General features: G+C 51.8%; 10 protein-coding genes and 1 non-coding gene across 11 annotated transcripts; 8 read left to right on the top strand and 3 right to left on the bottom strand.

Annotated features, from left to right (window-relative positions):
- The first annotated feature begins 278 nt into the window (after positions 1-278).
- BDV14DRAFT_76604 (NmrA family NAD(P)-binding protein) lies at positions 279-2,083 on the top strand. The gene is made up of 2 exons (XM_073777468.1): positions 279-1,243; positions 1,290-2,083. Exons 1-2 carry the CDS (start codon positions 600-602, stop codon positions 1,702-1,704), a joined length of 1,059 nt encoding a protein of 352 aa, XP_073627328.1. The 5' UTR covers positions 279-599; the 3' UTR covers positions 1,705-2,083.
- Positions 2,084-5,006: 2,923 nt separating this feature from the next.
- Positions 5,007-6,092, top strand: BDV14DRAFT_200891 (DUF3632 domain-containing protein; the record flags this gene model as incomplete). Its single annotated transcript, XM_073773610.1, has 2 exons — positions 5,007-5,412; positions 5,608-6,092. The coding sequence occupies 2 exons, from the start codon at positions 5,007-5,009 to the stop codon at positions 6,090-6,092; spliced, it is 891 nt and encodes a 296-aa protein (XP_073627327.1).
- Positions 6,093-6,874: 782 nt separating this feature from the next.
- On the top strand, positions 6,875-6,966 carry BDV14DRAFT_t90. Its single transcript has one exon. It is a non-coding gene; the product is annotated as a tRNA-Asp (tRNA).
- A 3,067-nt stretch (positions 6,967-10,033) lies between these two features.
- On the top strand, positions 10,034-12,292 carry BDV14DRAFT_76577 (DUF1996 domain-containing protein). The gene is made up of 3 exons (XM_073777467.1): positions 10,034-10,501; positions 10,554-10,713; positions 10,763-12,292. The coding sequence occupies exons 1-3, from the start codon at positions 10,324-10,326 to the stop codon at positions 12,027-12,029; spliced, it is 1,605 nt and encodes a 534-aa protein (XP_073627326.1). The 5' UTR covers positions 10,034-10,323; the 3' UTR covers positions 12,030-12,292.
- A 923-nt stretch (positions 12,293-13,215) lies between these two features.
- Positions 13,216-15,329, bottom strand: BDV14DRAFT_76454 (uncharacterized protein). The gene is made up of 2 exons (XM_073777465.1): positions 14,810-15,329; positions 13,216-14,745 (listed from the first exon to the last, which is right to left on the bottom strand). Exons 1-2 carry the CDS (start codon positions 14,810-14,812, stop codon positions 13,399-13,401), a joined length of 1,350 nt encoding a protein of 449 aa, XP_073627325.1. The 5' UTR covers positions 14,813-15,329; the 3' UTR covers positions 13,216-13,398.
- Positions 15,330-17,935, top strand: BDV14DRAFT_76453 (uncharacterized protein). The gene has a single exon (XM_073777464.1). The coding sequence runs from the start codon at positions 15,848-15,850 to the stop codon at positions 17,726-17,728; it is 1,881 nt and encodes a 626-aa protein (XP_073627324.1). The 5' UTR covers positions 15,330-15,847; the 3' UTR covers positions 17,729-17,935.
- Positions 17,936-18,298: 363 nt separating this feature from the next.
- On the top strand, positions 18,299-21,270 carry BDV14DRAFT_209343 (putative C6 transcription factor; the record flags this gene model as incomplete). The annotated part of the gene is made up of 8 exons (XM_073775620.1): positions 18,299-18,352; positions 18,425-18,448; positions 18,504-18,625; positions 18,703-19,181; positions 19,226-19,524; positions 19,575-20,006; positions 20,055-20,296; positions 20,346-21,270. The coding sequence occupies 8 exons, from the start codon at positions 18,299-18,301 to the stop codon at positions 20,848-20,850; spliced, it is 2,157 nt and encodes a 718-aa protein (XP_073627323.1). The 3' UTR covers positions 20,851-21,270.
- Positions 20,899-21,819, bottom strand: BDV14DRAFT_200886 (SDR family oxidoreductase; the record flags this gene model as incomplete). Its single annotated transcript, XM_073773609.1, has 4 exons — positions 20,899-21,165; positions 21,234-21,437; positions 21,489-21,736; positions 21,783-21,819. 4 exons carry the CDS (start codon positions 21,817-21,819, stop codon positions 20,899-20,901), a joined length of 756 nt encoding a protein of 251 aa, XP_073627322.1.
- A 706-nt stretch (positions 21,820-22,525) lies between these two features.
- On the top strand, positions 22,526-24,183 carry BDV14DRAFT_76476 (amine oxidase, flavin-containing superfamily). The gene has a single exon (XM_073777466.1). The coding sequence runs from the start codon at positions 22,647-22,649 to the stop codon at positions 24,063-24,065; it is 1,419 nt and encodes a 472-aa protein (XP_073627321.1). The 5' UTR covers positions 22,526-22,646; the 3' UTR covers positions 24,066-24,183.
- Positions 24,184-24,463: 280 nt separating this feature from the next.
- On the top strand, positions 24,464-25,539 carry BDV14DRAFT_174844 (uncharacterized protein). The gene is made up of 2 exons (XM_073768964.1): positions 24,464-24,908; positions 24,966-25,539. The coding sequence occupies exons 1-2, from the start codon at positions 24,760-24,762 to the stop codon at positions 25,138-25,140; spliced, it is 324 nt and encodes a 107-aa protein (XP_073627320.1). The 5' UTR covers positions 24,464-24,759; the 3' UTR covers positions 25,141-25,539.
- A 405-nt stretch (positions 25,540-25,944) lies between these two features.
- On the bottom strand, positions 25,945-26,613 carry BDV14DRAFT_190246 (uncharacterized protein; the record flags this gene model as incomplete). Its single annotated transcript, XM_073771315.1, has 2 exons — positions 25,945-26,348; positions 26,436-26,613. 2 exons carry the CDS (start codon positions 26,611-26,613, stop codon positions 25,945-25,947), a joined length of 582 nt encoding a protein of 193 aa, XP_073627319.1.
- Between the last annotated feature and the right edge of the window lie 13 nt (positions 26,614-26,626).

Below are 26,626 nucleotides of genomic sequence, written 5' to 3'. Positions count from 1 at the left end.
ACAAGTTCCATCCTTAGCTAACAGAAACCCTCACCTTGGAGGCCAACCCCATCCATCCCAACTGGGTACTACTATGCTCCTGCTGCACCTTGGGGATCATTAACTCTCTTCTCTTTTAATTCCTCTTCTTTCTCTTGCACCATCCACTTCTGCGATTGCGGCATTATCGAGTCATCGCGTGAGGACACCCTTATAGCAGCTATACTTCCTTCCATCGCAGTACTGCTGAGTCTTATCTGCTCTTTATCTCTGCCACCCTTTACTTCTTCCCCGCCATCTCCCTCGTCCCCCTCTACGGACTACTCACCACGCGCCTCTTGGAGTCTCCCTGCGCAGACCCAATTATTCCCTGAAATCGCTAGTCCTGGATTCCACCTGACTTCTCCAGACTCGATCCGAGCCCTCTTTTTTCTCCATTGGGTCTCGGTTCCCCCTGCTCTGCTCTTCCACTACCCCGCATAATTTTTATCGATTTTTTACCCGGTTCCTTATCTCCCCGACGCTTCCTCGCAGCCTCACAAGCTCAACAACACCAGTGCTGTGCGCGAGGGAGGGCCCTACAATCATCGCTGCTCACAGACTGCGAATCAGCCGCCCGGATGACCCAGTCAAAGAAGACAATCGCCGTCGTCAACGCGACGGGGCGCCAAGCGGCCTCGCTCATCCGCGTCGCTTCCGCCGTTGGCCACCATGTACGCGCGCAGGTCCATTCCCTCAAGGGCGTCATCGCAGAGGAGCTCCAGGATATCCCAAACGTCACACTGTTCCAGGGTCCTCTGCTGAATAACATCGAGCTGATGAACACGCTCTTCGACGGCGCCAACATCGCCTTCATCAACACAACCTCGCAAGCCGGCGACGAGATTGCCATTGGGAAGGACCTTGCAGACGCCGCCAAACGCGCGGGCACAATCCAGCACTACATCTACAGCAGTATGCCGGATCACTCGCTTTACGGACCTTATCCCGCTGTGCCTCTGTGGGCGCCCAAGTTCACGGTGGAGAACTACATCCGCCAGCTGGGTCTCCCTTCGACTTTTGTCTATACCGGAATCTACAACAACAACTTTACGAGCCTGCCGTACCCGCTCTTCCAGATGGAACTGATGCCCGACGGGACCTTTGAGTGGCATGCGCCGTTTGACCCGGATATCCCGCTGCCCTGGCTTGACGCGGAGCATGATGTTGGTCCGGCACTACTGCAGATCTTCAAGGATGGGCCTCAACGGTGGAATGGTCATCGGTAAGTTGTACTTATACAGAAAGATGGCCGGCTGCTGACTTTGTAGGATTGCGCTCACATTCGAAACGCTTTCGCCCGAACAAGTATGCGCCGCCTTTTCGCGCGCGTTAAATCGTCGCGTCAAGTACGTCCACGTTCCCAAGGTCGAGATCAAAGTCAACATCCCGCCGGGCTACCGGGAACAGCTTGAGGCCATCGAAATCGTCTTTGGCGAGAACAAAGCGGCCTACTTCCCTCTCCCCGAATTCTCCCGACCTGCTGCTGGCTCGCCCAAAGGATTAGGCCCGGCGGGGGGCAAGGGGGCAGGTGCGGGAATGATGCAAGGTCCCGGGGGGGTCATTTCACAGCGTGTGACGGACGAAGCCCGGAAGTTATGGCAGGGTTGGCGAGACATGGAAGAATATGCGCGCGAGGTTTTCCCCGTCGAAGAAGAAGCCAATGGGCTAGACTGGATGCTGTGACGGACGGAGCCTAACGACAAAATCGAGCGCAATCGGGAAAGGAACCGCCGCAGCACCGTACGACCCGCTGCAGTACAGTACTTTACTAACGACCGTGCGCCGCGCAAAAAATTTTCAGCTTCCAGCTAAGCGGAGTGTCGCAGCCTCGCAGTCGCAGCTCAAGTTCAGTCGGTGAGCAAACGACTGGCTCTTTATCAGTGACCTGATATGAGCCGAGGCGTGTGATTGGCCCGATAGGGAGGTTGCATACCCATCGCCCTACCTACTTTCTACCTACCATCCTCACCTAACACTCAACCCGCCTACATGCCCTGCCTCCAGCTCCCTGATCTCTCTCAACTTCCCTAACGAAAAACAACCTTGCTTTGTCTAACACCACCCGACATCTACATCGCGCAACCCCATGCATTAATGGCGAATTGGCTTGGGTTTATTGTTATACCGACCTTACCTCACCACCTCACTTGAAGTTGGAGCAAAAGCACGAAGGAACACCAAAAAATAAAAAGGATACCCACCGGTTCCGCCCACCGAAGTCGGAGCCGTGAGCCGTCTTATCGCGGACTTTATTCTCCAACTCTCAAACAACTCAACCCGGCCACGCGCTCAACCTCACCCTACTCACTCTACTCACCCCCTAAAAGAATTCCACTTCCCTTACTTTACCCCTATTTAATGGCTTTGGCGAACAATCATTATTTGTTTTGCATTGGTTACCTACCCGCCTGTCTATCTGACTTCTTTTCTCCTCCTACTTCTACGTGCTCTCGTATCGTAGTGTAGTAGGTAGGTAGAAAAGGGAAGATAGGTAGCGGGAACGATAGGTAATCCCGAAGCAAACCCGAAACGAAACGCAGTTACGAACGTGCAAGTTGCAGCATGAGACAAAAAAGTTTTTCTCTTCTGTTTTTTTCCCTTCAACCCTTCTATTCCCTTCACCTGATACCACACTCGGGTTTGATTGTTGATTTGATTTGCTTTGGTTTCTTCTAATCCACCATTTATCTTTGGCGTTCCATGATTCCATTTGACTTGATCTGGCTTGATCAATTCAACCAGTTTTGACGAGAGCTGGTGGACGGGGGTGAGGTCGTCGCTTTCAAGTATCCAATTTATTCATTCAGTTAGTTGAGTGAGAAATCAATACAGTCTCCCTCCTCCCTTCACTTGTTACTTGCATACCTCTTTCTTCCATTGTTCGCTCTCCAAGTCAGTATAATCGTAGTACCAGCATTACTATAAAGGGTTCTTGTAGGAGCGCGCATTGAGCACGTACATGCGTAGCCAAGCTACAGAGTAGCCATTTCGACCTTCAACGCAATCATCAGCCGAGAATCATAGAATAAGATAGATATCTGGCCGACTCACTGGTATGGGTAATGTCAACGCTACAGTTTATGACTATCCCTGTCCGTCACCGACCCCTTTCACCCATCTACTGCCTACGGTAGCACCTCGGCTATCATCGACTGCAGGAAGAACCTGCTTGGTGAAACAGCGGACGTAGTCCTGGCACTTAATAAGCAAGGCCTGTCCCAGGTTGCACTTCGGTAGGTCACCGTAAGTCCGCTCTACCTGCAAGCAGGCTTGAACGGGGCCTTCGATCGACTATGCGCGGTGGTTATTCTCGGTCGGGACGAGGGGGTGGGTAGATACGGACAGGCCGCCGGGCACAGATGTTTCCATGCTGGTCTAGTAGCTAGGAATACAGTCGTAGATACCAGCGAGAAGTCCAGGAAGGACCAGCCCTTGCTCCCTTACGTGGAACATCCACCTCAGGGTACAGCACTAATTAGAGCGGGCCTAGATCGGATCTGACCTGGAGTTTCTGACGCCAGAGGATTGGAACCCTGGAAGCAGTTCGATATTCAAGTGCTTGGGTAGTACTAGTCAGCACAAGCCTGGGCGCGGTACCTAGGTAGTGGGCGGATCTAAGCGGCGCGACAATATACGTGCCTGGGTTATCGTACGCGTCCGAACCAGTAGTTGGCTATCTTTCTTTGCTCGATCTTTACTTCTTACTTCCCTCGCGCTGGCGGAACCGAAGGACAGCTCGGTATTCGGGTGTCCAGGACAAAAGCCACGCCGTGCAGGTCGGGGACGGTACCTTGCCATCACCAGTTAGGGCAGTGTAGTGAGCGGTCTTGGTAACGATCACGACTGCAGCTAGATAATCCGGAAGCCTGGTATGATTCGGGTACCTGAGAAGAGTGCTGGGTCGCGCTGATCTACTTTGATCCCGGCGCCGGCTGGCTTGCATCTTTACTGTGGTGTGTGAATATGGAGGCGTAGGGATATTAGGTGGGTGATAGAACTCCCGCCTCAATCAATCGAACCACGAGTGGCCGAGCTTCCGTTTACTTCAACATCTGGTACTCCACTCTTTACCTCGACCATCGCGTCTTGGGAATGAGCGGCAAGATGGCATAGCGTGATGCAGAAAGTCATTTCTCGTGGGTATCATAAGAAGGGTTGCTTTTGTGCAGAAATCAAATGGAGTCTTTGGACCTCCCATCCCATCCCATCCCAAACTCCGTACCCGCCAGACACTCAAATACCGACCCCCCGCTGCACCTCCTCCACTAGACACCACCCCATTCCTGTCTGCTTTCTCTACCCCTTGGCCTCAGCCTACTACACTTCAAACACTAATTATTTACCTCAACTCCTTCCCCCTCCCCTCCTCTTTTCTCACTTCCTCAACTAAAACCAGTGGCGGACTTGCGACGTAGCCCTAAGTAGCCGGGTCTCAAGAACAGAACCGGCAGGACCTGACTCTTAATAGTAAATCAGAAAGTCGAGGGGGTTACCGAACGGTCGAAACGCCATTCAGCTTTCCAGGCGAGGATTATTCACTCGAGCCTCAATCCCTCGCTCTTCTTGTACGCCGCCGTCTCTAGATTCTTAGTTGTGGTGATCAGCGCGTATGGAAGAACTATCAGTCCAGGACTTGTGGGCAATCAACCCGAGGATGCTTCCCGAGGCATTTATGATGACTCTAAAAGCAACTATGGTATTATTCTTCCACCTGCTCTCTGGAGTCTCGCCCGGCAGGAGTAGACCGTAAGCATACTTCTGCGCGGGGTAAGCAAACAGTTTCCAGTTCTTCTTACCCTTAGGCAAGGGCTTAAGGCCTGGCATCTCTGGGGCAAACAGTTTATTATGGTCTCTGTGGACTTTGGGTCTAGAAGTACCGTATGGTACACTCGTTTATTTTCTAGAAGGCACACACTGCTTTTGAGACAACCGCCCTCCAACTTTTTCGTCTTCTTTCACTTTGCCTGTCGGCCAACTACAACAAAATGTCATCGCCGATTCTCCAGCTCAAACTCATCAGAAGTGAAGAGGATTCAAGCAAGGGAGTCAAGAACGTCGCAAAGGGGGAATGCAGTAACTGGGCAGCATTTCAGATCCTCAAACGTTGCCTCGACTCCGAAGGGGATCTGACCTGGATCGACGCAGCTCAGCAATTATACGAGATGATGCCGGCAAGCGATCTGAAGGAGTCTCAGTACAGTGCGAAAACACAAAATCTCGCACATCTCATAATTGAAGTCTCTCGGATTACTCCTTACAGTCACCCGTCGCAGGATAAACTCCTCAAGATCGTGCAGCACTTGATGACCAGCGATCGGTTCGTTGGCACCGCCGATCTGCGAGTGCCCTACGACGGGCCCTTGGGGGCTACCAAAGTAGGTCAGGTGTATCGTAAGGAGCTAACAAGATGGAAACACCTATAGAAATCATTACGGAGTCTTGGATAGGCATTAAGTACCTACATCCCTAGCCGCGTCATATCGATTTGTCTACGCAATCTGAAAGACTGTCCTATTCTGTCCTGCCCTTGTTGGCTCTGTGCAAACAAACCCTCAGAGACGCTGCTGACCGTACATTTCTTTAAAGATTACTACTGGGATGCTCCAAGGGAAGAGCATGGCTTCAAAGCCCATCATTACATCAACTTCCACGCCTTCCTTGCCCGCTTCGTGGCCTGGGAAGCCAGTGCGGGGGAAGGTTGGCTTTCGTGGCCGCTCACCACGCTGGAGAGCCAGCTTGAATTACCACTGGAAGACAGAGCAGACGCTCTCGACACTATGACCACCAGCGCGCCTTTATTTCTGCTGTATGCAGACCAGTGGCTCTTTGGTAGGGTTGTCTTGTTCTCACCCGCGTCTCTTGAGGACAGCGACACGGCAGGTCTATCGGGCGACGAGATATACAGCGGCCCCAGCTATGGGCTGGAGAGATGGCGCTACTGGAGACAGACGCTGAAAGCAAGAGCCGAAGATAATCAGCTTGGGGATGAAGCTCGCAGGTTAGCGCTGAAGGCAGTTGATTTTATGGAATGCCTGGAGCGCAACGATCCGCGTCTTGAGGGAAGAGAGTGAGCGAGCGAGCGGTGCAAGCAACCTTGAGCGATTGTAAGCTAGCAATGCAGTTCTCGGTTCATGGGATCCGGCGCGTGTGATCACGCTGGTCATTTAGGTTTGGAATTGGGAAGTAGTAAGTTCTTGCTTTTCTTGTTGTTTTTCTTCGTTGCTATGCCTTCGAACAGTTGTACGGTAATTGTCTCCTTTGCTGGAACTAGTGTCGTGCCTATTCTCTCTTTCTTTATCTCGCTTGGGCTTGATTACGTTCTAGTATATATGGAATTCAACCTCGTTCGTTCACTTTCATAGTCGTACATACGCCCCTCAGATTTATCTCACTGTACTTTAACATGCACAACCTCAGCCTCGTCCCTAGGCGGTATTAGCAGTGGACAGTTGCTCGTATACATCGTTTATGGTGTGTCGTGTTTGAATTAATTTAGATAAAGTCACGGTCAATTTATATTGGTTGTTGGTAGGTACAAAAAAGTCCAAGAGCTCACCCAGTCCAGCCGATGGCGGCAGAGCAGAAAGATATATTTCAACAATGGACGTAAATTGAAACGAACCGTGCCCCAGATGCGACCGGCCAGCATACGGCATACAATCACCACCCACTATTATGTAGTGCATATTGAAACTTACATGCCGAGCAAGAACTGTCGATTACACTGGGTGCGGTAGCAGTAGCACATACCGTACTCCCCACCGACAAAAATCCGAGCGACTAGCTGAGCAAGTAGACAAGCATTGTTCCTCTAGCTGATAATTTCTCCCTTAGGGACATTATACATAACAAATCCTCGATGGTCTAACGGTCATGATTTCCGCTTGTCAAGCCTCACAAGAGGAACAAGCGCGGGAGACCTGGGTTCGACTCCCAGTCGGGGAGAATTTCTTTTTTTTTTTTTTCTTATTTTGATTCTCCTCCTCGATCGTTATTCTTCGTAGCTTTTCGCGTTCACTCAGTTTCATTTTGCTTTTCTTTACAGGACTTATTATCTTTATTGTGTGCTACCTGGGTTGTGCGGTTGTGGTGTGAGATATGTCGTGTTTGTAGGGAGATGTAGTTAGACGTAGACTTAGATGTAGATGTACAGTAGACGTAGTCTGTTGGTGCCGCAACCGGATATAAAATAGAAATGCTATGGTTCTTTCCTCTTTACCTTGTAGGGAGTCGAGCCAAGATCTGTTATTCGCGTATGGGTCCTGGTCTTGGAAAATACAGAGTACTGTTGAGTTTCAACTGCCCCCCAAGACGTCCCCTTCCTGCAAGTCCGTACGCAGTAACCAAGCACGGTACTCAGCGGAGTATGTAGGCAACCAGGGCAGTCCAGTACCCCGTCCAGAGAAAGTGCTGACATCACACCGCTGACCGCTGACGTTGAAGTCGGAACCTTCTAAGTTTAGGTTTCTTTCAACATCTTACGCTGTGCAGATTACCAGGTAGATGCATGGTAGACCTGTGCTACCTACCGTTACCAGGCTACCTAGGTGCTAAATACCCCCGTTGACCCATGACGTCTGTCACCTAGACCAACGTACAGCGTACCAGACAGACAGGCACCTCGTATATCGGCATCTCACCTCGTTTAGTAGCGCGCGGACGGCTTAGACTACCCCGAGTCCGCGTGCTTGGCTAGATAAGGATTTGCGCTTGTCTCACTTTCATACAGCGGGTGAGTCCGGGGGGCCGGGTTGGGTTTGGGTTCCGGTGTCTGGGAGTGAGGACGGAGTGTAGGGGTGCCCTGGGGTGGTTGAAAGTGCAGTAGTCTAATTCGATTCTGCACGGGTGTGCCGAGAGTGGAATCGAGATGGGTTTTGAAAGATAGACTGCGCGGTTGAAACTGGAAGTGTTGGATCTTTTGAGTGATGTTACTGGTGTATGAGTTGGGCAGGGTTCTTATCGGAGATTCCGAGTTGGCATAGCCCTGTGAGCGTTGGGTGTCGAGTACCGCGGCTGATAAAGACATGCCATCCCTCGTTTTTGGGTATTGTCGTCACTCGCTCAACCACGGTTTCTGGGAAATATATTGTTTGCCCGTCCCGTCCCGCGAAACAAGACAGTAACGATCAGCAGAAATAGGGGAAGGGAGACCTTGACATGAATTTCTAACTGGTGAGTTGGGATGTGACGACTCTCTAAAGTGGCGACAGGCAACCGGCACGGATTCGAGTGTGGGGGATACCTTCTTGTACGACAATATATCACAGGCTATTGAGTCCAATATTCGGACAGTCAAGCTTCTGCCAAAGGAACACAGATTAAGATCAGCTTGGATCACCGTAGATCAGCTCTTGGAAGCCTGAATGGAAGCGGTTTAGGGTGCTCCCTGATGATCTGAATCTCTTTTGACCCTGAATGCGGATGCAGAATTGTAGACGGGTTTGCCGTGATATCGGTACTTTTGTACAGTGCAATAGATCTCGTCGTCTCAGGTTACGGGTAGAGATTGAGATTGAAAACGTGGGTGACTGCTGAGTTCGTCGCACTTGGGCGCCCGTGTGTCGCACGCGGGTTTCAGCTTGCTCAGTTGATGAAGGTGTGACAGTTTGACTCGACTGGAACGCTGGGGATTGGAAAACCTGATAGCAAGTACCGTGTATCCATTTTCCGAGTTCCACTATTAACCCGAATGGTCCACCGTTCGCGGGGGCTCCGTCAGGTGCTGATCGAGATTTAAGCGGTTTAAAGTGAATGGTTGTTGGAACGGTGAGCGAAGGAGAATCGAGGACGACGTGGTTTGACAGCCTAGCAAAGAGTCAAGAATCAGCACCCGATCGCATCGCGTCGTCAAGTCGCACGCAAAGATACTGACCGATAGTGAAGACTGAAGACTATGACGAGTTGGCCCCAGCCGACCGTTTCATCGCTTCGGCTCCTTTGTGACTTTGTCCTTCAGGGCGCATTGTGATTCGATCGGGGCGCAGTTTCAGACCCATGGCCCCGAACCCTGCGGGCTTTGATTGAGTCGTTCCATGGCTGACTTGGCTTCCCCTGGAGATCAGTCCAATTTCTGGTGCCACGGTGGACCGCGACGCAGGACCACAGTGGAGGGGCGCGGAGACTCACAGCCTCTCTTGGCCCCCTTTGTTGAATTCTTGTCGCACGAGGAAAAGAAAGGTGCAGCCCCTGACGGTGATCGCGAGATTAAACAATTGAATCTGAAAATCTGAGTGATTGTGCGCCCCGCGATGAGCTCAGTGGCGCTTCATTGGCGTCTGTCTTTGAAGATAGAAAGTTAGAGACTGGGATAGGAATGTCAGGCACGATAGACAGAAGTATTTGGATCAGCTCGTAGAGTTTGCAGCGGAGGATATTGACAAGAAGTCGAATCAATAGTAAAGTGTTGGCGCTTGGAAAGTCTTGACAGATGAGTTGTGGGAAGGTGATTGGTGTTGGCGCGACTCCGTAATTCAGTATGAGAAGCGTTTGACTTCTCTTCGCTATCTTCTATCGCTTCCCTCATTTCCCCTTCTCCATTATTATCAACAGCGCCTACTCTCACTTTCTCTTTCTTTCCCCCTCCTTCACCCTTCCAGTCTCTCGTTAACCACATGTTCGATTGAGGGTGTGACCTGTTGTAACTGCTCAGGTACGCTCTCTGCTGTGGCGATCTCTCCAGACTCTGGATTCCTGAGTTCTAACCAGTCACTATTGCAGGTCGCATCCATTCCGTCGCATAAAGCTATCTAGGTACGTCCACAACTTTTACTTCGATCAGCTGTCGATACCATACAACAATCTACCAATTTATCGCGCGCTTCTGTTTGCCTTACAACACCACTGTTATTTGATCTGGCTGGCCTTGCTTTTCGCTGCTTTCTACTTTCCACAGCCTCGTGGCCCTGCAGGGGTGGCAAGAGCCGTCCATTGCTCTACTGCAAGGGGCGCTTCCTTGCTTGCGCCCTCCAGCCACTTGTGTTGGCCCTCTGTCGCTGCCTCTTTTTTTACTGGCCACCCACCTTTGCTTCTTTATCATGATGCCTGGATGGAGAATGTTCCTGCCTGGTTTCTTTGTTGTCATTTTTGTTTGATATGCCCGTCCGCTTTTCTCGTTCAGCAACCACCAACAACACTCACCCTCCACCACCAACGCGCTTTTTCGCTTCCGTTATGCCCCATTGATTGGAGACTAACCATCGTCTGAGGCGATAGCTATAACACGACTGCGTCGTGAAGACCCAACGTCAAATTTCGCTCCTTTAAACCCACCCTCGTCACTCCTTTGTCGATACAATCACCATTATGCCTTCGAAGATGCGACTCGATGCTAGCCTGGTAGCTTGCCTGGCCGCCTTCGCCGGCGTCGCTGATGCCTTCTGGCGTCTTCCCTGCCGTGGCCGCAGTGGTCTTGCCAGAATGGACCCTCTGATGGACCCTGGCCAGCCCTCGTACCACGTCCACACCGTTCACGGTTCCAAGGGTTAGTTGGGGTTGCTGGGATAATGCTGGAAGTTTTCGCTAAAGATGTATAGGTTTCTCCATGGACGCGGACATGACGGCTTTGCTTGGAGGTGACTGTACTTCTTGCGAAGTCAAGCAGGACAAGTCCGCCTACTGGGCCCCTGCCTTGTACTTTGTTGACAGCGCAACCGGCGACTCTGAATTGGTCGAGGAAGTTGGAGGCATGCTTGTGTTAGTATTGACATTGAAGTTTCTCAGTACAATAACTGACTGGCAACAGGTACTACCTTTTGTACGGAGACAAGGTCGAGGCGTTCCCTGAGGGCTTCCGCATGATTGCTGGTGACCCCTTCCTGCGCAACTTCACCTGGCCCGTTCCCGATCCTCCCAAGTCCGAATGGACTGGTGACCAAGCTAGCCAGGCTGCCCTCTCGCAAAAGGCCCTCGGTTTCAACTGTTTGAACTACGACAAGACCGCCGAACCCTCTCTCGGACGTCACTTTTTGCCCGAAAAGTCCTACCTCGACGAGCACTGCACTGACGGTGTCCGTTTCGAGCTGATGTTCCCCTCGTGCTGGAACGGCGAGGACGTCGACTCGGATGACCACAAGTCCCACATGGCCTATCCCTCCCTGGTCATGGACGGCACTTGCCCCGAGGGCTTCGAGACCCGTGTCGTTTCGCTCTTCTTCGAAACTATCTGGAACACCTACGCTTACAAGGACCGCGACGGCTACTTTGCTCTCTCCACTGGTGACCCCACCGGATTCGGATACCACGGTGACTTCATGCACGGCTGGGAGTCTGGTGTCTTGGAGCAGGCCGTCGAGAAATGTACCAACCCTTCCGGTGAGGTTGAGGACTGTGAAGTTTTTGAGCTGCAGTCTGAGATCGAGCAGAACCTCTGTACTTTCGATCTTCCGAGCATCCTTGCCAGCGAAGATGTCACCAATGTCAAGGGCCATCTCCCCAACAAGATCAAGGTCGAATGGGGTCCTGAGTACGCCTTCCCTATCAAGTACGTTGACGGCGGCGGCGACTCTGCTGCCACCTCTTCCTCGACTGTCGCGCCCACCAGCACCGATGGTGGTCTCGGCGCCACCCTCTCTGCTGGCCTGAGCAGCCTCGTTGGCAACGTCTTCGCCGCCGATGCCAAGACCTCCGAAACGACATCGACTACCACACCTCCTGCTCCTTCCACCACCTCTTCTTCAACTACCTCTGTTCCCACGTCCACCTCGACGTCGACTTCTACCTCGACTTGGACACCCACGCCCACCACCTCGTGGGTCCAGAGCACCGCCACGCAGGAAATTGTCTGGGTTGAGCAGGAGATTGTTGTCATGGTTGATGAGAACGACGTTCCCTTCAAGACTGAGACCCGTGAGGTCGAGGTTCTCTCTACCGACTACAACACCGTCACCCGCACCGTTTCCTCCGTCGTTCAAGTCCCTACTGACCCTGCCGCTATTGCCGCCCAGAAGCCAGCTAAGCGTCACGATCACCTTGCAGCTCACAAGCGCCACTCTCACGGCCACGGCCACTAAACTGGAAGACGGGTACGGTATCACGACTCCATGATAGGCGTTCTGAGATGAAAACCTAACGGGAGGAACACACCACATCGCTTGCGATATGTACCTACTTTTTTGAATTTACTTTCGACCATCCGGCCGGCCTCTGACACACTCGTTTACTTCCAGCTGTGCCCGACTGTTTTTGATTCACTTCTCGAAGATATTTTGATAGCTACACTTACTTTTTCTTCTCAACTCCTGTCAATGCCGCCTCAAAAATACCCCAACTCTATCTGGATGCGCATGTTCATACCCCTTGTCTTGTTATGGCGCGGGGTCTCGGGAGAAGCATGAGATAAGACAAAAACTTAAAGGCACGATAAGACTACCTCGCAGTAGGACATCGATCCCGGGCATCACAATGCCTTTCACTTCACTTCTCTTGATGAGACGAAGGTTAAGGCGTGATCGATAGTGTTAGATATACCCAGCCGCTCCAGTCTATACACGGCTGGCTGCCTCCCCCCCGTCGCTTCGATTCCCATTCTCATCTCCTCTATCTATCTCGAATACCATGTTCATTCTGTTTGGTTCTCATCTGTTCCTTTTGTTTAGTTATGATGTCAAAGTACTGGTTACGATTTGTCTTCTCTCTATCCTTCTTCAGATGCACCCTTAGACAACAACGTAGTGAAAACCCAATGACACCCGCTGTAGTCGATAGATCGGACTGCGAAGCCAAGGAATACTCAACCCAATGACACTTCCGGTTCCCATCTTACCACGAAGGTAGCAGCACCGACGAATCAGTTCTCCAACGTTCAAGATTTCACTGCGCTCTCGTTCCCCTCACGTCCCATTCTGTCACTAACGCTGCGCTGCTCAGATTATCCACACCTCCCTGCCTACGGAGAACCGACCTACTGCGAGTACCTGGATTTCCTAGGTACGTACTTACATGGTATTTGATATCTACATCAAGGTATATACAACGCAAGTACGTGGCTTGCGATCCAGAGATTCGTTCTACTTGAGAACGATAACTTGCTACTGCACTGCATTGAGTTGAATTGAAATGTATCCTATCTGATCTGATTTTCGGACAGAATAGGGATTGAGAAGACGGGACCGCCAGGTAGTGAGGTAGTTTTCACGTCCAGGTGAAATCACTTATTTCATTTCAGGGCCTGCCTAAACTACCTAACCTATTCTAACCTATCACATTCCTACTTCCACTTCCACTTCACCTCCCACGAGTCAAGACATCCTGAAGTTCCTCTCTGACAGCGCTGAGGCTAGCTCGGTAACGGGTTCATGGCTTTCAAGATGGACGGTTTTGAAATGCCATGGACCCCGCGACCACAAACGCCCAAGAATTGGAATTGGAAGGGATCGGAAATTAGAGAACGCTCGCAAAGACACCAACCGTGAACGCTTCGTGTAATCCGACGTGCCTCTTCCCCCACATCTCCTTGAGATATCGCTCCGCCGCACGATTGAACTCGCGCCCGCGATTGGTAGAGAGGGTTGGCTTCACGCTCCATGATAGTGTTAGGCGGGTTGGGGAGGGCGATGGAGGCGCTGAGAAGGGCGAGGTGAGGCCTTGAGATGGCGCATATGAGTCTAGATTCGTACTGGCGTGTTTGGTCTCCAGCGGGTTGTTGATGTCTCGCCAGGCATCCCAGTATGCGTCCAGCGGATCGGAGAGGAGGCATTTTTGCGCGGTTACCGGACTCGTAGACGTGTTTGTGTAGTTGATAGCACAGCACCCTTGCCCGTCGCCCTCATCCGGTAAAAACAATCTAGCCAGATTCCGCGGCCCTTGGTTCAACAAGAACCAAGAGGTAACACTGTACTCATCCCGTGTATCCCGGTACCAGAGCTTGGGCCCGTGGCGGAGAAGCATGCGCTCAAGCAACTCACGGAGCATACGGAGGGTGCAGTGGAAAGCGATTTCGGTGGATTCGTCCAAGTGAGAGCGGAACGCGAGACGGCGGGCGCCGACTAACGATTCCGTATGTCCCTTGGCGAGCAGTCGCGAGAGGTGGTGGATCTGTGTCTGGTCTGGGAAGAGGATACGGGGTGAAGAGTCGTTGTTCTGTTGGTGGTTCGGCTTCTTCCTAGGGTTGTACCTGCCGAGGGGCGGGAAGTTGAAGTTCATGTCGGAGTTCATACTGGGTCTGGACTCGAACTCGCTGTACTCGTCTAGCAGTCGGGTGAGAATGGCTAGGCGCTGAGAAACGAGCGCTGAAAGCGAGCAGCCTTTATGCGGTGACTGGCGCTCCCGCTCATCTTCTCCTCTTGTGTCGCGAGCGATGTCGGCCATGTGAAAGAGAACGTGAAGGCCCCGTTCCAGACGTCTGGCAAGCTTCAGTTCCGCTTCATAGTTCATTTCAACCCTGTCGTCGTCATAGAATGGTCCCCAGACCGCAGGTACGATATGAAGGGACAGGCGACGTGCGAGTCCATGACGGTATAAGGACCGCACAAGGGTGTGCACCGTGAGGGTATGTTGTTGACCGGTCCATGGGTCTAATGTCAGCAATGGGTCGAACGTCCCAATGCCATGTTGGCGCATGAACCAGGTGCCGATATGAGGTTCCAAAAGTTTGATCGTAAGATACGTGGATTTGTTAAGGAGGCAGAGGGTCAATATAGTGCTCGCTTCGCCATTGATGATGACTTGGAAGAGTATATCGGCAATATATCCGAATGGTAGAGTGCATTTTTGTGTATGGGTAGATCTCTAATACATAGACAGATTAGTGTCGTGTGCTCATATTTCTTTTGCAAGTCTTGGTACAACATACCATGATTCCGACCTCATCCGACTTGCATAGCGTTCTGGGGGTAAATGATGATATAGTCCATTGAAGGAATTCGCAGAGCGACTCCTCTAGTTGTATGAAGCAGGACCCTCGATATAAGAATACTCCGCGAGAAGTTTCCCAAAGAAATGCCGCACACCTAGCGTGAGAATGGAGGTATCATGTGCAACAGTATGACGCGTTGGCCGAATCGCCAGGTCTCCTTGCACAGCAGACCAGTCACCAAGAAGCGGAGTATGCAGGTTGCAGGATCCAAGGGCTTTGACTGGGGGTGTCACCGGGTTTTATATCATACGTGGAGTCGTCTCATCCCTGGCCTCTCCTCGCCTCCCTGCAGACATTGGGGGACGTGCCCTGACATGGAGCGAACTATGCTGAATCGAGGGTGATGGCGTTGAAGGGAGGGTCCGGATTGACGCCCAGGTTGCACAGAGACGAAGCCTGCCGCGATAGCCTGATTGAATGGCCTATAATAAGATGGATATTTGCCCTGGACCGCTAGTTCGGGCGACTAGTGGCTGTTCAATGGTGTCATGGCGACAAGCACACACCGCCAGGAACGAGGCCGTGGAAAATCAAATCTGACTGAAGATCCGGATCATCAGAAGATCAGGGCCCAGCTGGACCCATATCACGGATCACGGAGTTCAGGAGGCAGTCGTGTGACTGAAGCTTGACAAAAAGGTCGAGACATGATGCGTGTTGAGAGTTGACAAAGGAAGAATGAGGAAGTTCCCCAGACTCGAGTCAGTCCACCGGGCCGACCCCACCCGTCCCTCCGCCAAAATTTTTGGATGCGCCGATGTTCTGGATAACTTCCTTCTGCATCACGCCGCGCCTCGACGCAGCAACAGCCTTACAAGGCTATTTTTATTCTACCGGGATGCTCCGTGATCTATATACAGCTGCATCTACTCACTGATTACCCCGCCGGCCCAGTGATACTTGATCAACTTTACCCCTCAGCCCCTCCATGAACCGATAACTTCCAGACGCCCTGCAATACTACCCGATACGAACATGTCAGTCAAGAGCCTACCACTCCCAGAGGAGTGGACAGATCCAGACGCATACGTTGACGCATTGTTATCGTTTGCGACCTCCTCCGACCTCTTTAGGCACCTCTGCGGAGGCGTGCATATGCTCGACTTCCTTACCCGCGAGCCCGACCTCTACACGACGCTCCTACCAGACGACTGGAGGCAGTTTTTCGAGCTCCACAAGATTGCAGACATCATTGACCTGCTCCTGCGAGACGATATCGAACCGCTACTAGCGGCTTACAAACAAGGAAATGCTGCCGGAAAGGAATGGAGGGGCGTCGCGGCTTTACCCCCGTTGTCGCTTCTGGAATTTATCCATCAGATTCGCCGCCTCACGTTGCGCAGAGAATTTGTTCCCAGCGAATCGGGCAAAGCCGTCATACCGCCGCGGGTGGCTGTCGGAATGAAGATAAAGAAGTACCACGAGGTCGCGCATTTCTCGAAATACGTCAGCACCCTATGCGAGACCGTGAACAAGGAACGAGGCGAGGAGATAACGCATATCGCAGACTTTGGGTCTGGCCAGAATTACCTTGGACGCACGCTGGCTAGCCCTCCGTACAACAGACATATCGTCGCCATTGAACGCAGACACCAATTCATCAACGGCGCCAACCGAATGGATGTTTACGCGAAACTTGCTGAAAAGAAGGTAGTGCGTCTCGACAACAAGCCAGAGGAATGCAAGGCTTGTGAGGATGCGGTCACGGCAGATAAGCTGGACTCAAAGCCGGAACCGACGAGTAACGATGCAGGCGCGGACGAGGTCACAAATGATGGGGATGTCGCAGAAATCAATATCTTCCGCGACATTAGCGTCACGTCTGATGACCTCGGCACTTTCCCGAAAAACACTGACGGCACAAAGAAGCCCGCTGAACCGAGTGGCCCTCGAGGAGCAATGGACTATATCGAACATGAAATCAAGGACGGCTATCTGGAGCCAATTATCAAGGACGTCGTTGCCCCAAGCACAAGCACAGCCGAGACAAATGGCGCCGATGACGTACCAGCAAAGGCTGATCCAAATGTCATGGTTGTGTCCTTGCATTCATGCGGAAACCTCGTCCATCACGGTGTTCGGGCTCTGGTATTGAACCCGTCGGTCAAAGCCATCGCTATGATTGGGTGCTGCTACAATCTGATGACCGAGCGTCTTGGGCCTGCCACGTACAAGCTGCCTGTTCTGCGGACCATGCACCCACGTTTGTCCAAAGACGCTGTTGCCTATGATCCTCACGGCTTTCCCATGTCGAAACGATTGGAAGAATACCCTCACGACGGCGGGAACGGCGTGAAGCTCAACATCACCGCAAGATCGATGGCCGTTCAAGCTCCATACAACTGGGGAACTGCCGATGCGGAGGACTTTTTCACACGCCACTACTACCGTACTCTTCTTCAGCGCGTTCTCGTAGATCGAGGCGTCGTGCCGAAGCCGTCGATACCCAAAAATCTGTATGGCACCGAGCCTGAGAAACCAGAGAACGTTGGCAACCCTCTCATTGTCGGTTCTCTGCGCAAGGCAGCATTCACTTCATTCCAAGCCTATGTCCGCGCGGCGACTGTGAAGCTTGGCCGCGACCCAGTCTATGGTCAGAAAGTGCAAGAAAAGATGGCTGACATCACGGACGAGGAGCTCGACCGCTATGCTGACAAGTACTGGCCGACCAAGAAGCGGCTCAGTGTGACTTGGACTCTGATGTCGTTCTGCGCTTCTGTGGCGGAAGCTATCATTGTTGTCGATCGCTGGCAGTATCTGCGTGAGCAGGATTGCGTCAAGGAGTGCTGGGTTGAGCCGGTGTTTGATTATGCTGAAAGCCCCAGGAACCTGGCAGTCATCGGCATCAAGAAATAAGTCGGTCCGCAGCTTTGAACCACTACCTTTCCACTGCCGTTCAAAACGAATGAGGGTCAGTTGCCACGCACCACCGACATCCCAGCAGGGCGGACTTCATACAGGCATCAAGACAGTCTGACACTTCAGCTAGAGCCGTAACAGCCGTCTTTTAGAATTGGCGCCGGCTAACTGGCCAACATATTACGACTTTTGGACCGATAGACAGCATCTATCTAAATTTTGAGACGACCTAGATGCATTTTTCTGATACCCGAAGCACCCTTAGAAGCTTCACTTTCAACCAAATATTGCATCATCTGCGACGGAATAAAAGCCTTTTATAGACATCATAGAATATGAGACCCATGATACAATTCAGCATAAACTTGGCACAACGCTTTGGACAGTTCTAAGTGATTATGAGCGGCTTAAATGTTCTGCCTGAGGATCCACAGTCTTCAGTCTCGGCACCCGCGGGGTCCGACCAGCGACGACAAGCCCTCGACTTTCTCACTCCGCTCTTCTCCATCCTTGAATCCTGGGAGTAGGCGCCGAAGAATAATTTGCTTATTCTGCAACCGTTTCAATATGGATGCCGAAAGCCCCGACAGTGACAGCAAGGACGCGATCGTCAGACGTGCGGTATGTGGGAGTCCCCCCTCGAGACAGATGGACATGCAAGGGACTGAATGCTGACATCAACTCATCCACCAGTGTGACCAATGCCGCCAGAGAAAGGTATACATGTATCAGAAATAAAATATAATTATAGTGTTGCTAACATCGGCATTAGATTCGGTGTGATAAACGGTCACCATGCTCCAACTGCCGGACATCCAAGATCGCGTGCTGTTCTACGGGCGCTGGGCAGAAGCCTCGGGAGCCGCGGAAACGCGTCCTGATCTCCAATGAATAGTGAGTTATTTCTACTTCTCTGGACTCCCTTAGCTCGGTTTTTGTTCATTGTTATGTGCTTGACTGACTTTATCCAGCGAGAAGAAGATTGATAACATTGACGAACGACTTGGTGGGATCGAACAGGCACTTCTTGATCTGAAGGCTACCTTAGCGTCGAACAAAGGTGCTGGTACTCAGGTGTTTGCTAATGCGACACCTGTTTCTAGACAGCGGAGCCCTTTTGCGCAGGAGTATAGGTCCAACCCTCAAGACGCGATGGACCAACAAGAGTCGAAATCCGGGTTCGAGGGCAACTCATTGATGGCCACCGAGTCGGCCTATGCCAGTGACTTCTTGCAGACTGCTGTTTCACGGAGCTCATTGCAGATGTCGGCTTCGAATATTGATTCGGCGCTCTCGACCCTGAAGCAGCTTGTTAATATGCAGGACAACCAAGTCTCAACTGCCCGGGAGTTTCCGCGAAAGAAGCGCAGCGGTCTCTCTGATTTTGATCTGAAGGAGTTGATCATGCCGCCTATGCATGTTGTTATCCCATTGCTGCGCAATGCAAAGGGTATGTATTGTCGATGGAAAATCGACTGTGACTGACGATCGCAGACAGCTATGGCACCGCTTTACAAACATACTGCCCCTTCCTGCCGTTCGAACGCCTTGCTGAAAAGTGCCGTGAAGTCTACTTCAACACAGAAGACTACTCTGATGCAACATTCATTGTGGCAAATGGTGGGCTGTATCAGCTTTTTGTCGCAGTGAGCTTCATGACCCCTGACCGAGCATTGCAAGAAGAGTATCAAAGTTATGTTGATATTTGCAGACATAACCTTGATACAACTTTGGCGAACTTGCACCTTTTGATGCCCGCGACTACCGACTCGGTTGAGGCCCTGACGATGGCGGTATGTGTTCCCTGTAAATTGCTGTATTGGGCTACCGCTGATTTACCTAGGCTGCTCATGCTATTGAGATCTCGAAACCTTCCTTTGCCCTTACGCTGACATCAACCGCATCCCGATTATGCCAGGCCATGGAGTTTCACCAAATGTCTTCGCTTGAAAACCTTAGCAAAGATGAGAGAGAGCGCAGACTTACGCTTTTTTGGTCCATATATAGCATGGATAGGGCTCTTTCTTTGCGGCTAGGACGCGCGGCCACAATACCTGACTATGATATCGACGTACCGGACTCGATGGAAACATACTCGATCGGAGAACCGTGGAAGTCAGCAGGTACGCTTTGGATAGAACTTGCGAGGGTTCAGGGCCTCGTATATGAGAGGCTTTATAGTGCAGCCGCTCTACGCCAGAGCGAGGCTACTCGAGCGGCGGAAGCACGAAATCTGGCTGCCCAGATGCAGGAACGCGTAATGAAGCCATTCGAGGTCAGTCCTATCAACGGAGGACTTAAATACTATGCTAACATAAAACAGCGTGTACATGCTAAAGTTGATCAAATGACTGATATTGAATCGCTGTACCTGAGATGCGATGAAGTATGCCGCTTGTCAGTCTTGTGTCTCATCTACCGAGCTATCCCTACATCGCCAGGGACACAAGGCACATTTGTCAAAGAGTGTATTGAAACAGCCAGAGCCGCTCTTCTGACGCATGAATCGTGTATGGCACTGTTGAAGGACGCGACCACCTCCTTGAAGCTGTCATATTTGCACTGGTATGCCCATGACACATGTGTTGAGTGTTGACCCAGACTAATCTCGCAGGACCATTATGTACTCACCGTTCGTCCCATTTATTGTTCTATTCTGCCACGTCATTGAAGTTTCTTCTTGGGAAGATCTGAATCGGCTCGACGAATTCGTCGTTTCCCTGAAACCGAACTGTACCCTCTCCACCGCAATCGCCAAGCTCCACAGGCTCTGCCAGGCTCTCAGCAACGTTGCTCGACTGTACATCGAAGCCAAGGAACAAGCCCAAACCCAGGAAAACCAAGCACTTGCGTCGGTCAATCATGAATTCGATACATATCTTAGTGCCCTCGGATTTGCTCCGCCAACTGGCGAAGGTGATGTGCGATGGACGGCCACACCAGGAGTTGCTCCAATGCCAGGAGATATGAACTACGCAGGAACAGCAGCGCAGAATATCGGAGGCCAGCCAATACCCCAAGGACACATGACACAACTCGGAAACTGGTTTTCCGGAAACCAATACATGCTGGGACTACTGGAAGAAGATGTATCTATGTTCGACCGGTCAAGGGTTTAACCCTCTACCGACAAATAAACGACTGCCCGGGACATTATGGTAATTGCACTAGATACACTTGCCGCCGTCAACGATCATCTCCGCTCCGTTAACGAAGCTTCCCTCGTCACTCGCCAAATATAAGCACATGTTTGCGACATCGGACGGATCAGTCAGTCGGCCCAATGGCACATTCCCGATGAACTTTTCTCTGTTCTCTGGTGTGTCTTCCATGCCAGTGAATTGACTGAATAGACCCGTTCCGGAAAGGAGCGGCGAGACTGTGTTGACCCGGATGTTGTGCGGGCCATATTCCGCTGCAAGGCCTTTCGTTGCCTGTCATGATTTCAAATTAGCACACCCAATTGAGAAACGATACCAAGCGCAAAGGGGAGGGTACATACGTTTGAAACAGCGCCTTTGCTTGCATTATACCAAACCAGACCAGGCCTCGGGCGACTTGCGCCCGTCGAGGAGATGTTGATGATGCTTCCGCCCGAACCTTGCTCTAGCAACTTTCCGATCACAATTTGCGACCCATGGAAGATACTCCGTACGTTGACGTTGAAGACGCGTTCCCATTCTGCTTCTGTTACTTCGAGGGTCGGCTGTCGCATCTTATTAGCCCCTGTCACGAGAAAATCCCGGAGGATTCTCACTTTGTTCTTATAACTCGTTCCTGCATTGTTCACAAGAATATCAAGACGCCCGAACTTTGCAACTGTGGTGTCGACAAGGGTCTTCCAGTCTTCCGCGCTCGTCACGTCGACTTTCTGCGTGATGATGTTCTCTGGATTCTGAGCTGCAACGCTCTCGGCACCGGCGGTGTTGATGTCGGCAATGACAACCTTGGCCCCTTCGGCAGCGAAGCGAGTTGAGATTGACGCGCCGAAGCCGGAACCCCCTCCTATAAGATGTTAGCCAGGGCTAAATCGGCAAGGGTGAGGACGAACCGGTGACGATAGCTACTTTGTTAGCGAGACGGGGCATGGCGTATTCGGTTTATATACGATCTTTGGGCTAATTGAGTCTATGAGATGGAGCTAGGTGGTGGCTTGAGTGTTCGAGCGGGGAGTAAATATATGGGGAAGGGAGATGCGGGGAAGCAGAGGGTGTGGGGGTTATCCGAGGATGAAGGATGAAGCACCCCAAAGCTCGGAACGAACACCGAAGCACTCTCCAGCCTGCCTACGTCACCTGATAACGTTCAACAGGGGTTCCTGCCTTTTTATTGTATAAGTCAGGGGACAAAACGCTTTTTGACCTCTTGCTCGTGATCCAGTGGCATCTATGTTGTGACCAGTCGTTGACGCTTTACCGAACCCTGAACACCTTTCATCGGTAGAAGCACAATTTTCATATGGCTACTGTCTGGAGATACTCCAATCGCAAACGGCGGTCATTCATATCCGTTGTTCCAATGCAGATACCCTGCATCCCTTCTGCCTCATGCCTCACATTGGCCTCACATTGGTTGGCCTCACATTGGGTCACCGGTGTGTTTGCTTGTAGCGGTGTATTTTGTCCCATTCCGATTAGGACACCTTGGATACCGACTTGTTCCCAGATGCCGTGAAAGACTCTCAGTGGGCGCCACGGGAATTTGCCGGGGTTGGGACGTTGAGAGGTCCAGTATGAGGAATGCACGGGTGGCGGAAGAACCCTGATAATGATGCGGTGGTACTTCGCTACATGTGCGCTTTTGACAACAAACCAGCCGGAGTGACCGAAATAGAACCGTATCAGCTCACCATGCCCATTGTACCGTCTACATAAGCAAGCATAGACTACTTCATCACACCTTGTACATTGAGAAGATGCGTTGTATCAAAGTCTCGGCGGTGCTGGCTTTCATCCACTGGCTAGGCTCGGCATTATCGCAGCCCAGCTCTGTGGCATGGGATGACGACTTTATCACGCGCGATGTTGCTATTATTGGAGGCGGTTCTGCTGGGACATATGCTGCCATTCGTCTTCGAGATTTGGGTAAGAGCGTCGTGGTTGTCGAGAAACAAGCCATTCTAGGCGGACATACAGACACATACTACGATCCGGTGGCAGGCCCAATCGACTATGGAGTTTGGATATATACAAATACCACGGAAGCGCGCGACTTCTTCGCTCGTCTCAACATTCCCTTGAGAGTTGATTACCTTGTCCCAAGCAATCCGGACAGCCTGGAGTTCGACCTCCGCACAGGACAACCCGTCCCTACCCAGCCCGGCAATGTCACCGCAGCCATGATCCGATACACAACGCTGTTGATGCAATACCCGTATCTTGAAAACGGGTATGACTTGCCCTATCCAGTCCCAGATGACCTGGTGATGCCGTTCAGGAGTTTGGTCGAAAAGCACGACCTCGCAGCAGCAGTGCCGGTCATCCTAGCATACGTACAGGGGTTTGCAGACGTCCTCAACTACCCAAGCATCTATATCATGAAAACATTCAACTTGAACGTGGTCCAGGGCGCCCAAACTGGATTCCTACGCCCCGCAAGCGGCGCCAACCAAGACACATTCACAGCCGCAGCAACCGAACTCGGCGACGACGTCCTTTACAGCAGCACCGTAGCCGAAGTATATCGGCCGCATCATGAGTCCAATTCCTACCAATCTGAGTCTCACCCGCAAAGAATAATAGTCAACACCCCCTCCGGACCGCTCAAGATCCGCGCCCGCAAAATTCTCGTCGCAATGCCGCCCACCGCCGAAAACCTCGCCCCCTTCGACACAGACGACCGGGAGAAAGGCATCTTCGCCAGATTTACAATAAGCGCCTACTACAACACTATCCTTCGCATCCTGGGCCTCCCACCAACCTCCCACATCGTCAACCGCGGCATCGACACACCGTATAACATCGCCGCCCTACCAGGCTTCTACGCATTCCACCCCGCGGTCCCCGAACTAGGCTTATACACGGGCTTCTTTGGCGGCGGCGCACAGCCACTTCCACGCGAAGAAGTCCTGCAGATAATGCGGGCGAATATCCTCTCGCTCCGTAATGCAGGGTACCCGGTTATGGAGCCGGAGGTTCGAGCGTTTGGGAACCATACGCCCTTTGGGTTGCATGTTTCGTCGAAGGATATCAAGGGGGGTTTTTATAAGAGGCTTAATGGGCTGCAGGGGTATAGGGGGACGTTCTGGACTGGGGCCACGTTCCAGGAGCATGAAGCGGCGGGGGTTTGGGGGTTTACGGAGAGGTTGATTCGGGAGCAGATTTTGGGGGATTGAGTTTCTTTGGTTGTTTTGGTTCTAGCAAGATGTATTTGGAATTGGCAGTGGGGTTCTGAATTTGAAATATGTCCAGAGCATCCGTCACGATATTTGCCCAGGCAATATGACCCCACAAACACACGTATACTACATGTTTCTGCTGTATTATTATCTATGGGAGACCTAGCCTTGAAGCACATCTCGACCATGGGACGCAGCCTTATAGAGCTGGCAGCCAGCACGTGGACCATACTATGGGTTATATGGCTTGTTGGCCGGCATTATTCTCCGTCCGACGCTTTGCTCTTGCTTTTCTTCCTCTTCTGTCTTCTTCCTCTCCCAGTTTGTTTTCAATTCTGCCAGACCTCATACCCCATATTTCCAGCTCTGCAAATTGCCTACGGGCACGCCTTGATTCTCTGTGGAGGGAACTCATGGATGATACATTGGGTGCACGCCTGGAGGAGCACGACACTGTCCCGCAAGTGTTCCTCGACAAGAATGACATCCGCATTGTCCATCACGTCTTTCAAGTCAGCGACCACAATAGCACTGTAGAGGTGAATCTATCAGGCTTCACCCGCCCATCCTATTCTACCCACCGCCTCCCAGCATCTTCTCCAAGCATCCAATCGACCCCAACCAGGCCTACACCGAGTTTAGTGATGGGACGCGGATCCCCATTAATTACAATGTCGATGACAATCTACGTATGATTTTCGAGTTGAATGACACTCCTTCGGCCAGAGGGGAGGACCTGGCTCCCGTCATCGAGAAATGGGCCATGGATGGGTTTTCTCGCTCGTTTCTACCAGAGAACGTATTCAGTTTGGCTCGACTGTGCAATGTTCTCTCCGTTGTGTACGTGGTATAATCATCATGAGTGCCATTATAGCTTGCTGACTATACCCCCCCTAGACACCCTCATCCCATCGACCTAAGAACCTATGGCTTCAAACGATATGGCCCAACCGCCGAGAAACAATGGATGGTAACTCTATTCGAAAACGGAGCCAGGGATTACGAGGGTAGACGCTTTCGTCTCCACCTCATCCTTCTCAGCATCCAGGCCAGTAACGGCATAGAGGGCTAAATAACTCAGGGCGAGCTGACGTCAATCGTGACGGCCATGCGCAATCGCTCCCGGCAACCCACCGAGTTCGACAAGGAGAAGGCCCTCGGCGACAGCGAGGACGAGTCCCTAGCCTACTTCGAGGACCGCAAGCGGATCCGAAAGCATGAGGACTACATGTTCGCGGATGAGACGCGGTTCCCAGCAAGCTCTTCCTTCGGATTTACCTTACGTCCCCTGCTGCACGGATCTTGGTGCTAAGAAGAGACTCATTTTTCTAGATTATCATGATTTCTCTCCTCGGTCCCCAGCATACACGGATAATCGACGCATCTATGGATTCCAGACAGCTGTTTTTACGCATGTCGAGCCTCCTGGACTTTAGCAGTGGTGATACCGCTCGTATGGAGCTGGTCGGGGGCGTGTTTCTTTTCTCAATGTTGAAGGAACGTCAGTCAATATGAAGGAAATCCAGGAATTCCCGGTCGAAACAGGATTCAATACTAGCAAACGGTTTCGCGTGTACGTGATGGTATCTTCATATGGTGTTCATAAGTGAAACCTTGCCATTGTGACAAATTATCTAGAACTCCACTCTGACATATTCAAATACGATACCATTCCCTTTCTATCAATGCTTTTGCAACTTTCCCTAGTACATCTTCCGCCGGTCACACCAGTCTACCCCCAACCCCCGAGGGGGCTAAATCAGATCCATCTACCTACCTTGACCACCAAGAACCTAACCACATCCCCAAGCACCCAGACACACCTAGTTACCTACAAAGCCCAGTAAATAAGACGCGTCTACCAATTCACCCACCCTCACCCCTCAACAGCCTTGACAACAACCGGAAACTCCCCCGCCGGCACCGCATCATCAACAGTCCAAACCAACCCATAAACACCCGTTGTATCCGTCTCAGCAGCCCAAAACTGCGCCTGCAGCAGCGTATCGTTATTGTACACCAGCTGCGTCGCGAACAGCGCGAAGCCTGAGACTGTGCCGTTGATATAGGCGAAGCGCGCTAGGGGGAGGACGCCGATGGCGTAGTTCTCGTCGTCTTCGTCTTGCAGGAAGTACATTGACCCGGCGCTTGTGGAGTTAGCGAATGTGGCGTTTGCGATCCAGTTTTCGTCTGTTATTGCGGCCAAATCCCAAGTTAGGGGGATGAGGGCGAGGTCGCTTGTTGTGGTGTTTGTTGGGTCTTGGGTTATGTAGAGGCGGCCTGGTGGGTAGGGTTGTAGGGGTTAGTAAGGTAAGGGTGTTTCGGTGTTTTGATAGATCAGAACATGGTCAATTTGTTTGAACGTACCATCGTCGACTCCGTAGGCGATTGGCCAGGCGTGGGTGTCTGCGCCGTAGGCGTAGAGGGTTGCGTTTGTCTCGGCGCCGCGCTTCCCATGGTGTTGGTGGGATGCCGCGGTGAGATTGATACAAGAGAGGAGCGTTAGAGAAAGACTGCGAAACAGCATCTTTGCAGCCCCGGTCATTGTTTGTTCAAGT

Source organism: Aspergillus stella-maris, assembly GCF_047715825.1.
Source record: "Aspergillus stella-maris strain CBS 113639 unplaced genomic scaffold BDV14scaffold_33, whole genome shotgun sequence".
Taxonomy (NCBI): domain Eukaryota; kingdom Fungi; phylum Ascomycota; class Eurotiomycetes; order Eurotiales; family Aspergillaceae; genus Aspergillus; species Aspergillus stella-maris.
The sequence above is the reverse complement of the archived record's forward strand: the minus strand, read 5'-3'. Positions and strand labels throughout refer to the sequence as shown.

Bases quoted from the DNA above. Each gene is read 5' to 3' on its own strand.
- BDV14DRAFT_76604 (XM_073777468.1), top strand. From the start codon at position 600: ATGACCCAGTCAAAGAAGACAATCGCCGTCGTCAACGCGACGGGGCGC. The intron at 1,244-1,289 runs GTAAGTTGTACT...CTGACTTTGTAG, and splicing joins CAACGGTGGAATGGTCATCG to GATTGCGCTCACATTCGAAA.
- BDV14DRAFT_76577 (XM_073777467.1), top strand. From the start codon at position 10,324: ATGCCTTCGAAGATGCGACTCGATGCTAGCCTGGTAGCTTGCCTGGCC. The intron at 10,502-10,553 runs GTTAGTTGGGGT...AAAGATGTATAG, and splicing joins CACCGTTCACGGTTCCAAGG to GTTTCTCCATGGACGCGGAC. The intron at 10,714-10,762 runs GTTAGTATTGAC...GACTGGCAACAG, and splicing joins GAAGTTGGAGGCATGCTTGT to GTACTACCTTTTGTACGGAG.
- BDV14DRAFT_76453 (XM_073777464.1), top strand. From the start codon at position 15,848: ATGTCAGTCAAGAGCCTACCACTCCCAGAGGAGTGGACAGATCCAGAC.
- BDV14DRAFT_76476 (XM_073777466.1), top strand. From the start codon at position 22,647: ATGCGTTGTATCAAAGTCTCGGCGGTGCTGGCTTTCATCCACTGGCTA.
- BDV14DRAFT_174844 (XM_073768964.1), top strand. From the start codon at position 24,760: ATGATTTTCGAGTTGAATGACACTCCTTCGGCCAGAGGGGAGGACCTG. The intron at 24,909-24,965 runs GTACGTGGTATA...TACCCCCCCTAG, and splicing joins TGCAATGTTCTCTCCGTTGT to ACACCCTCATCCCATCGACC.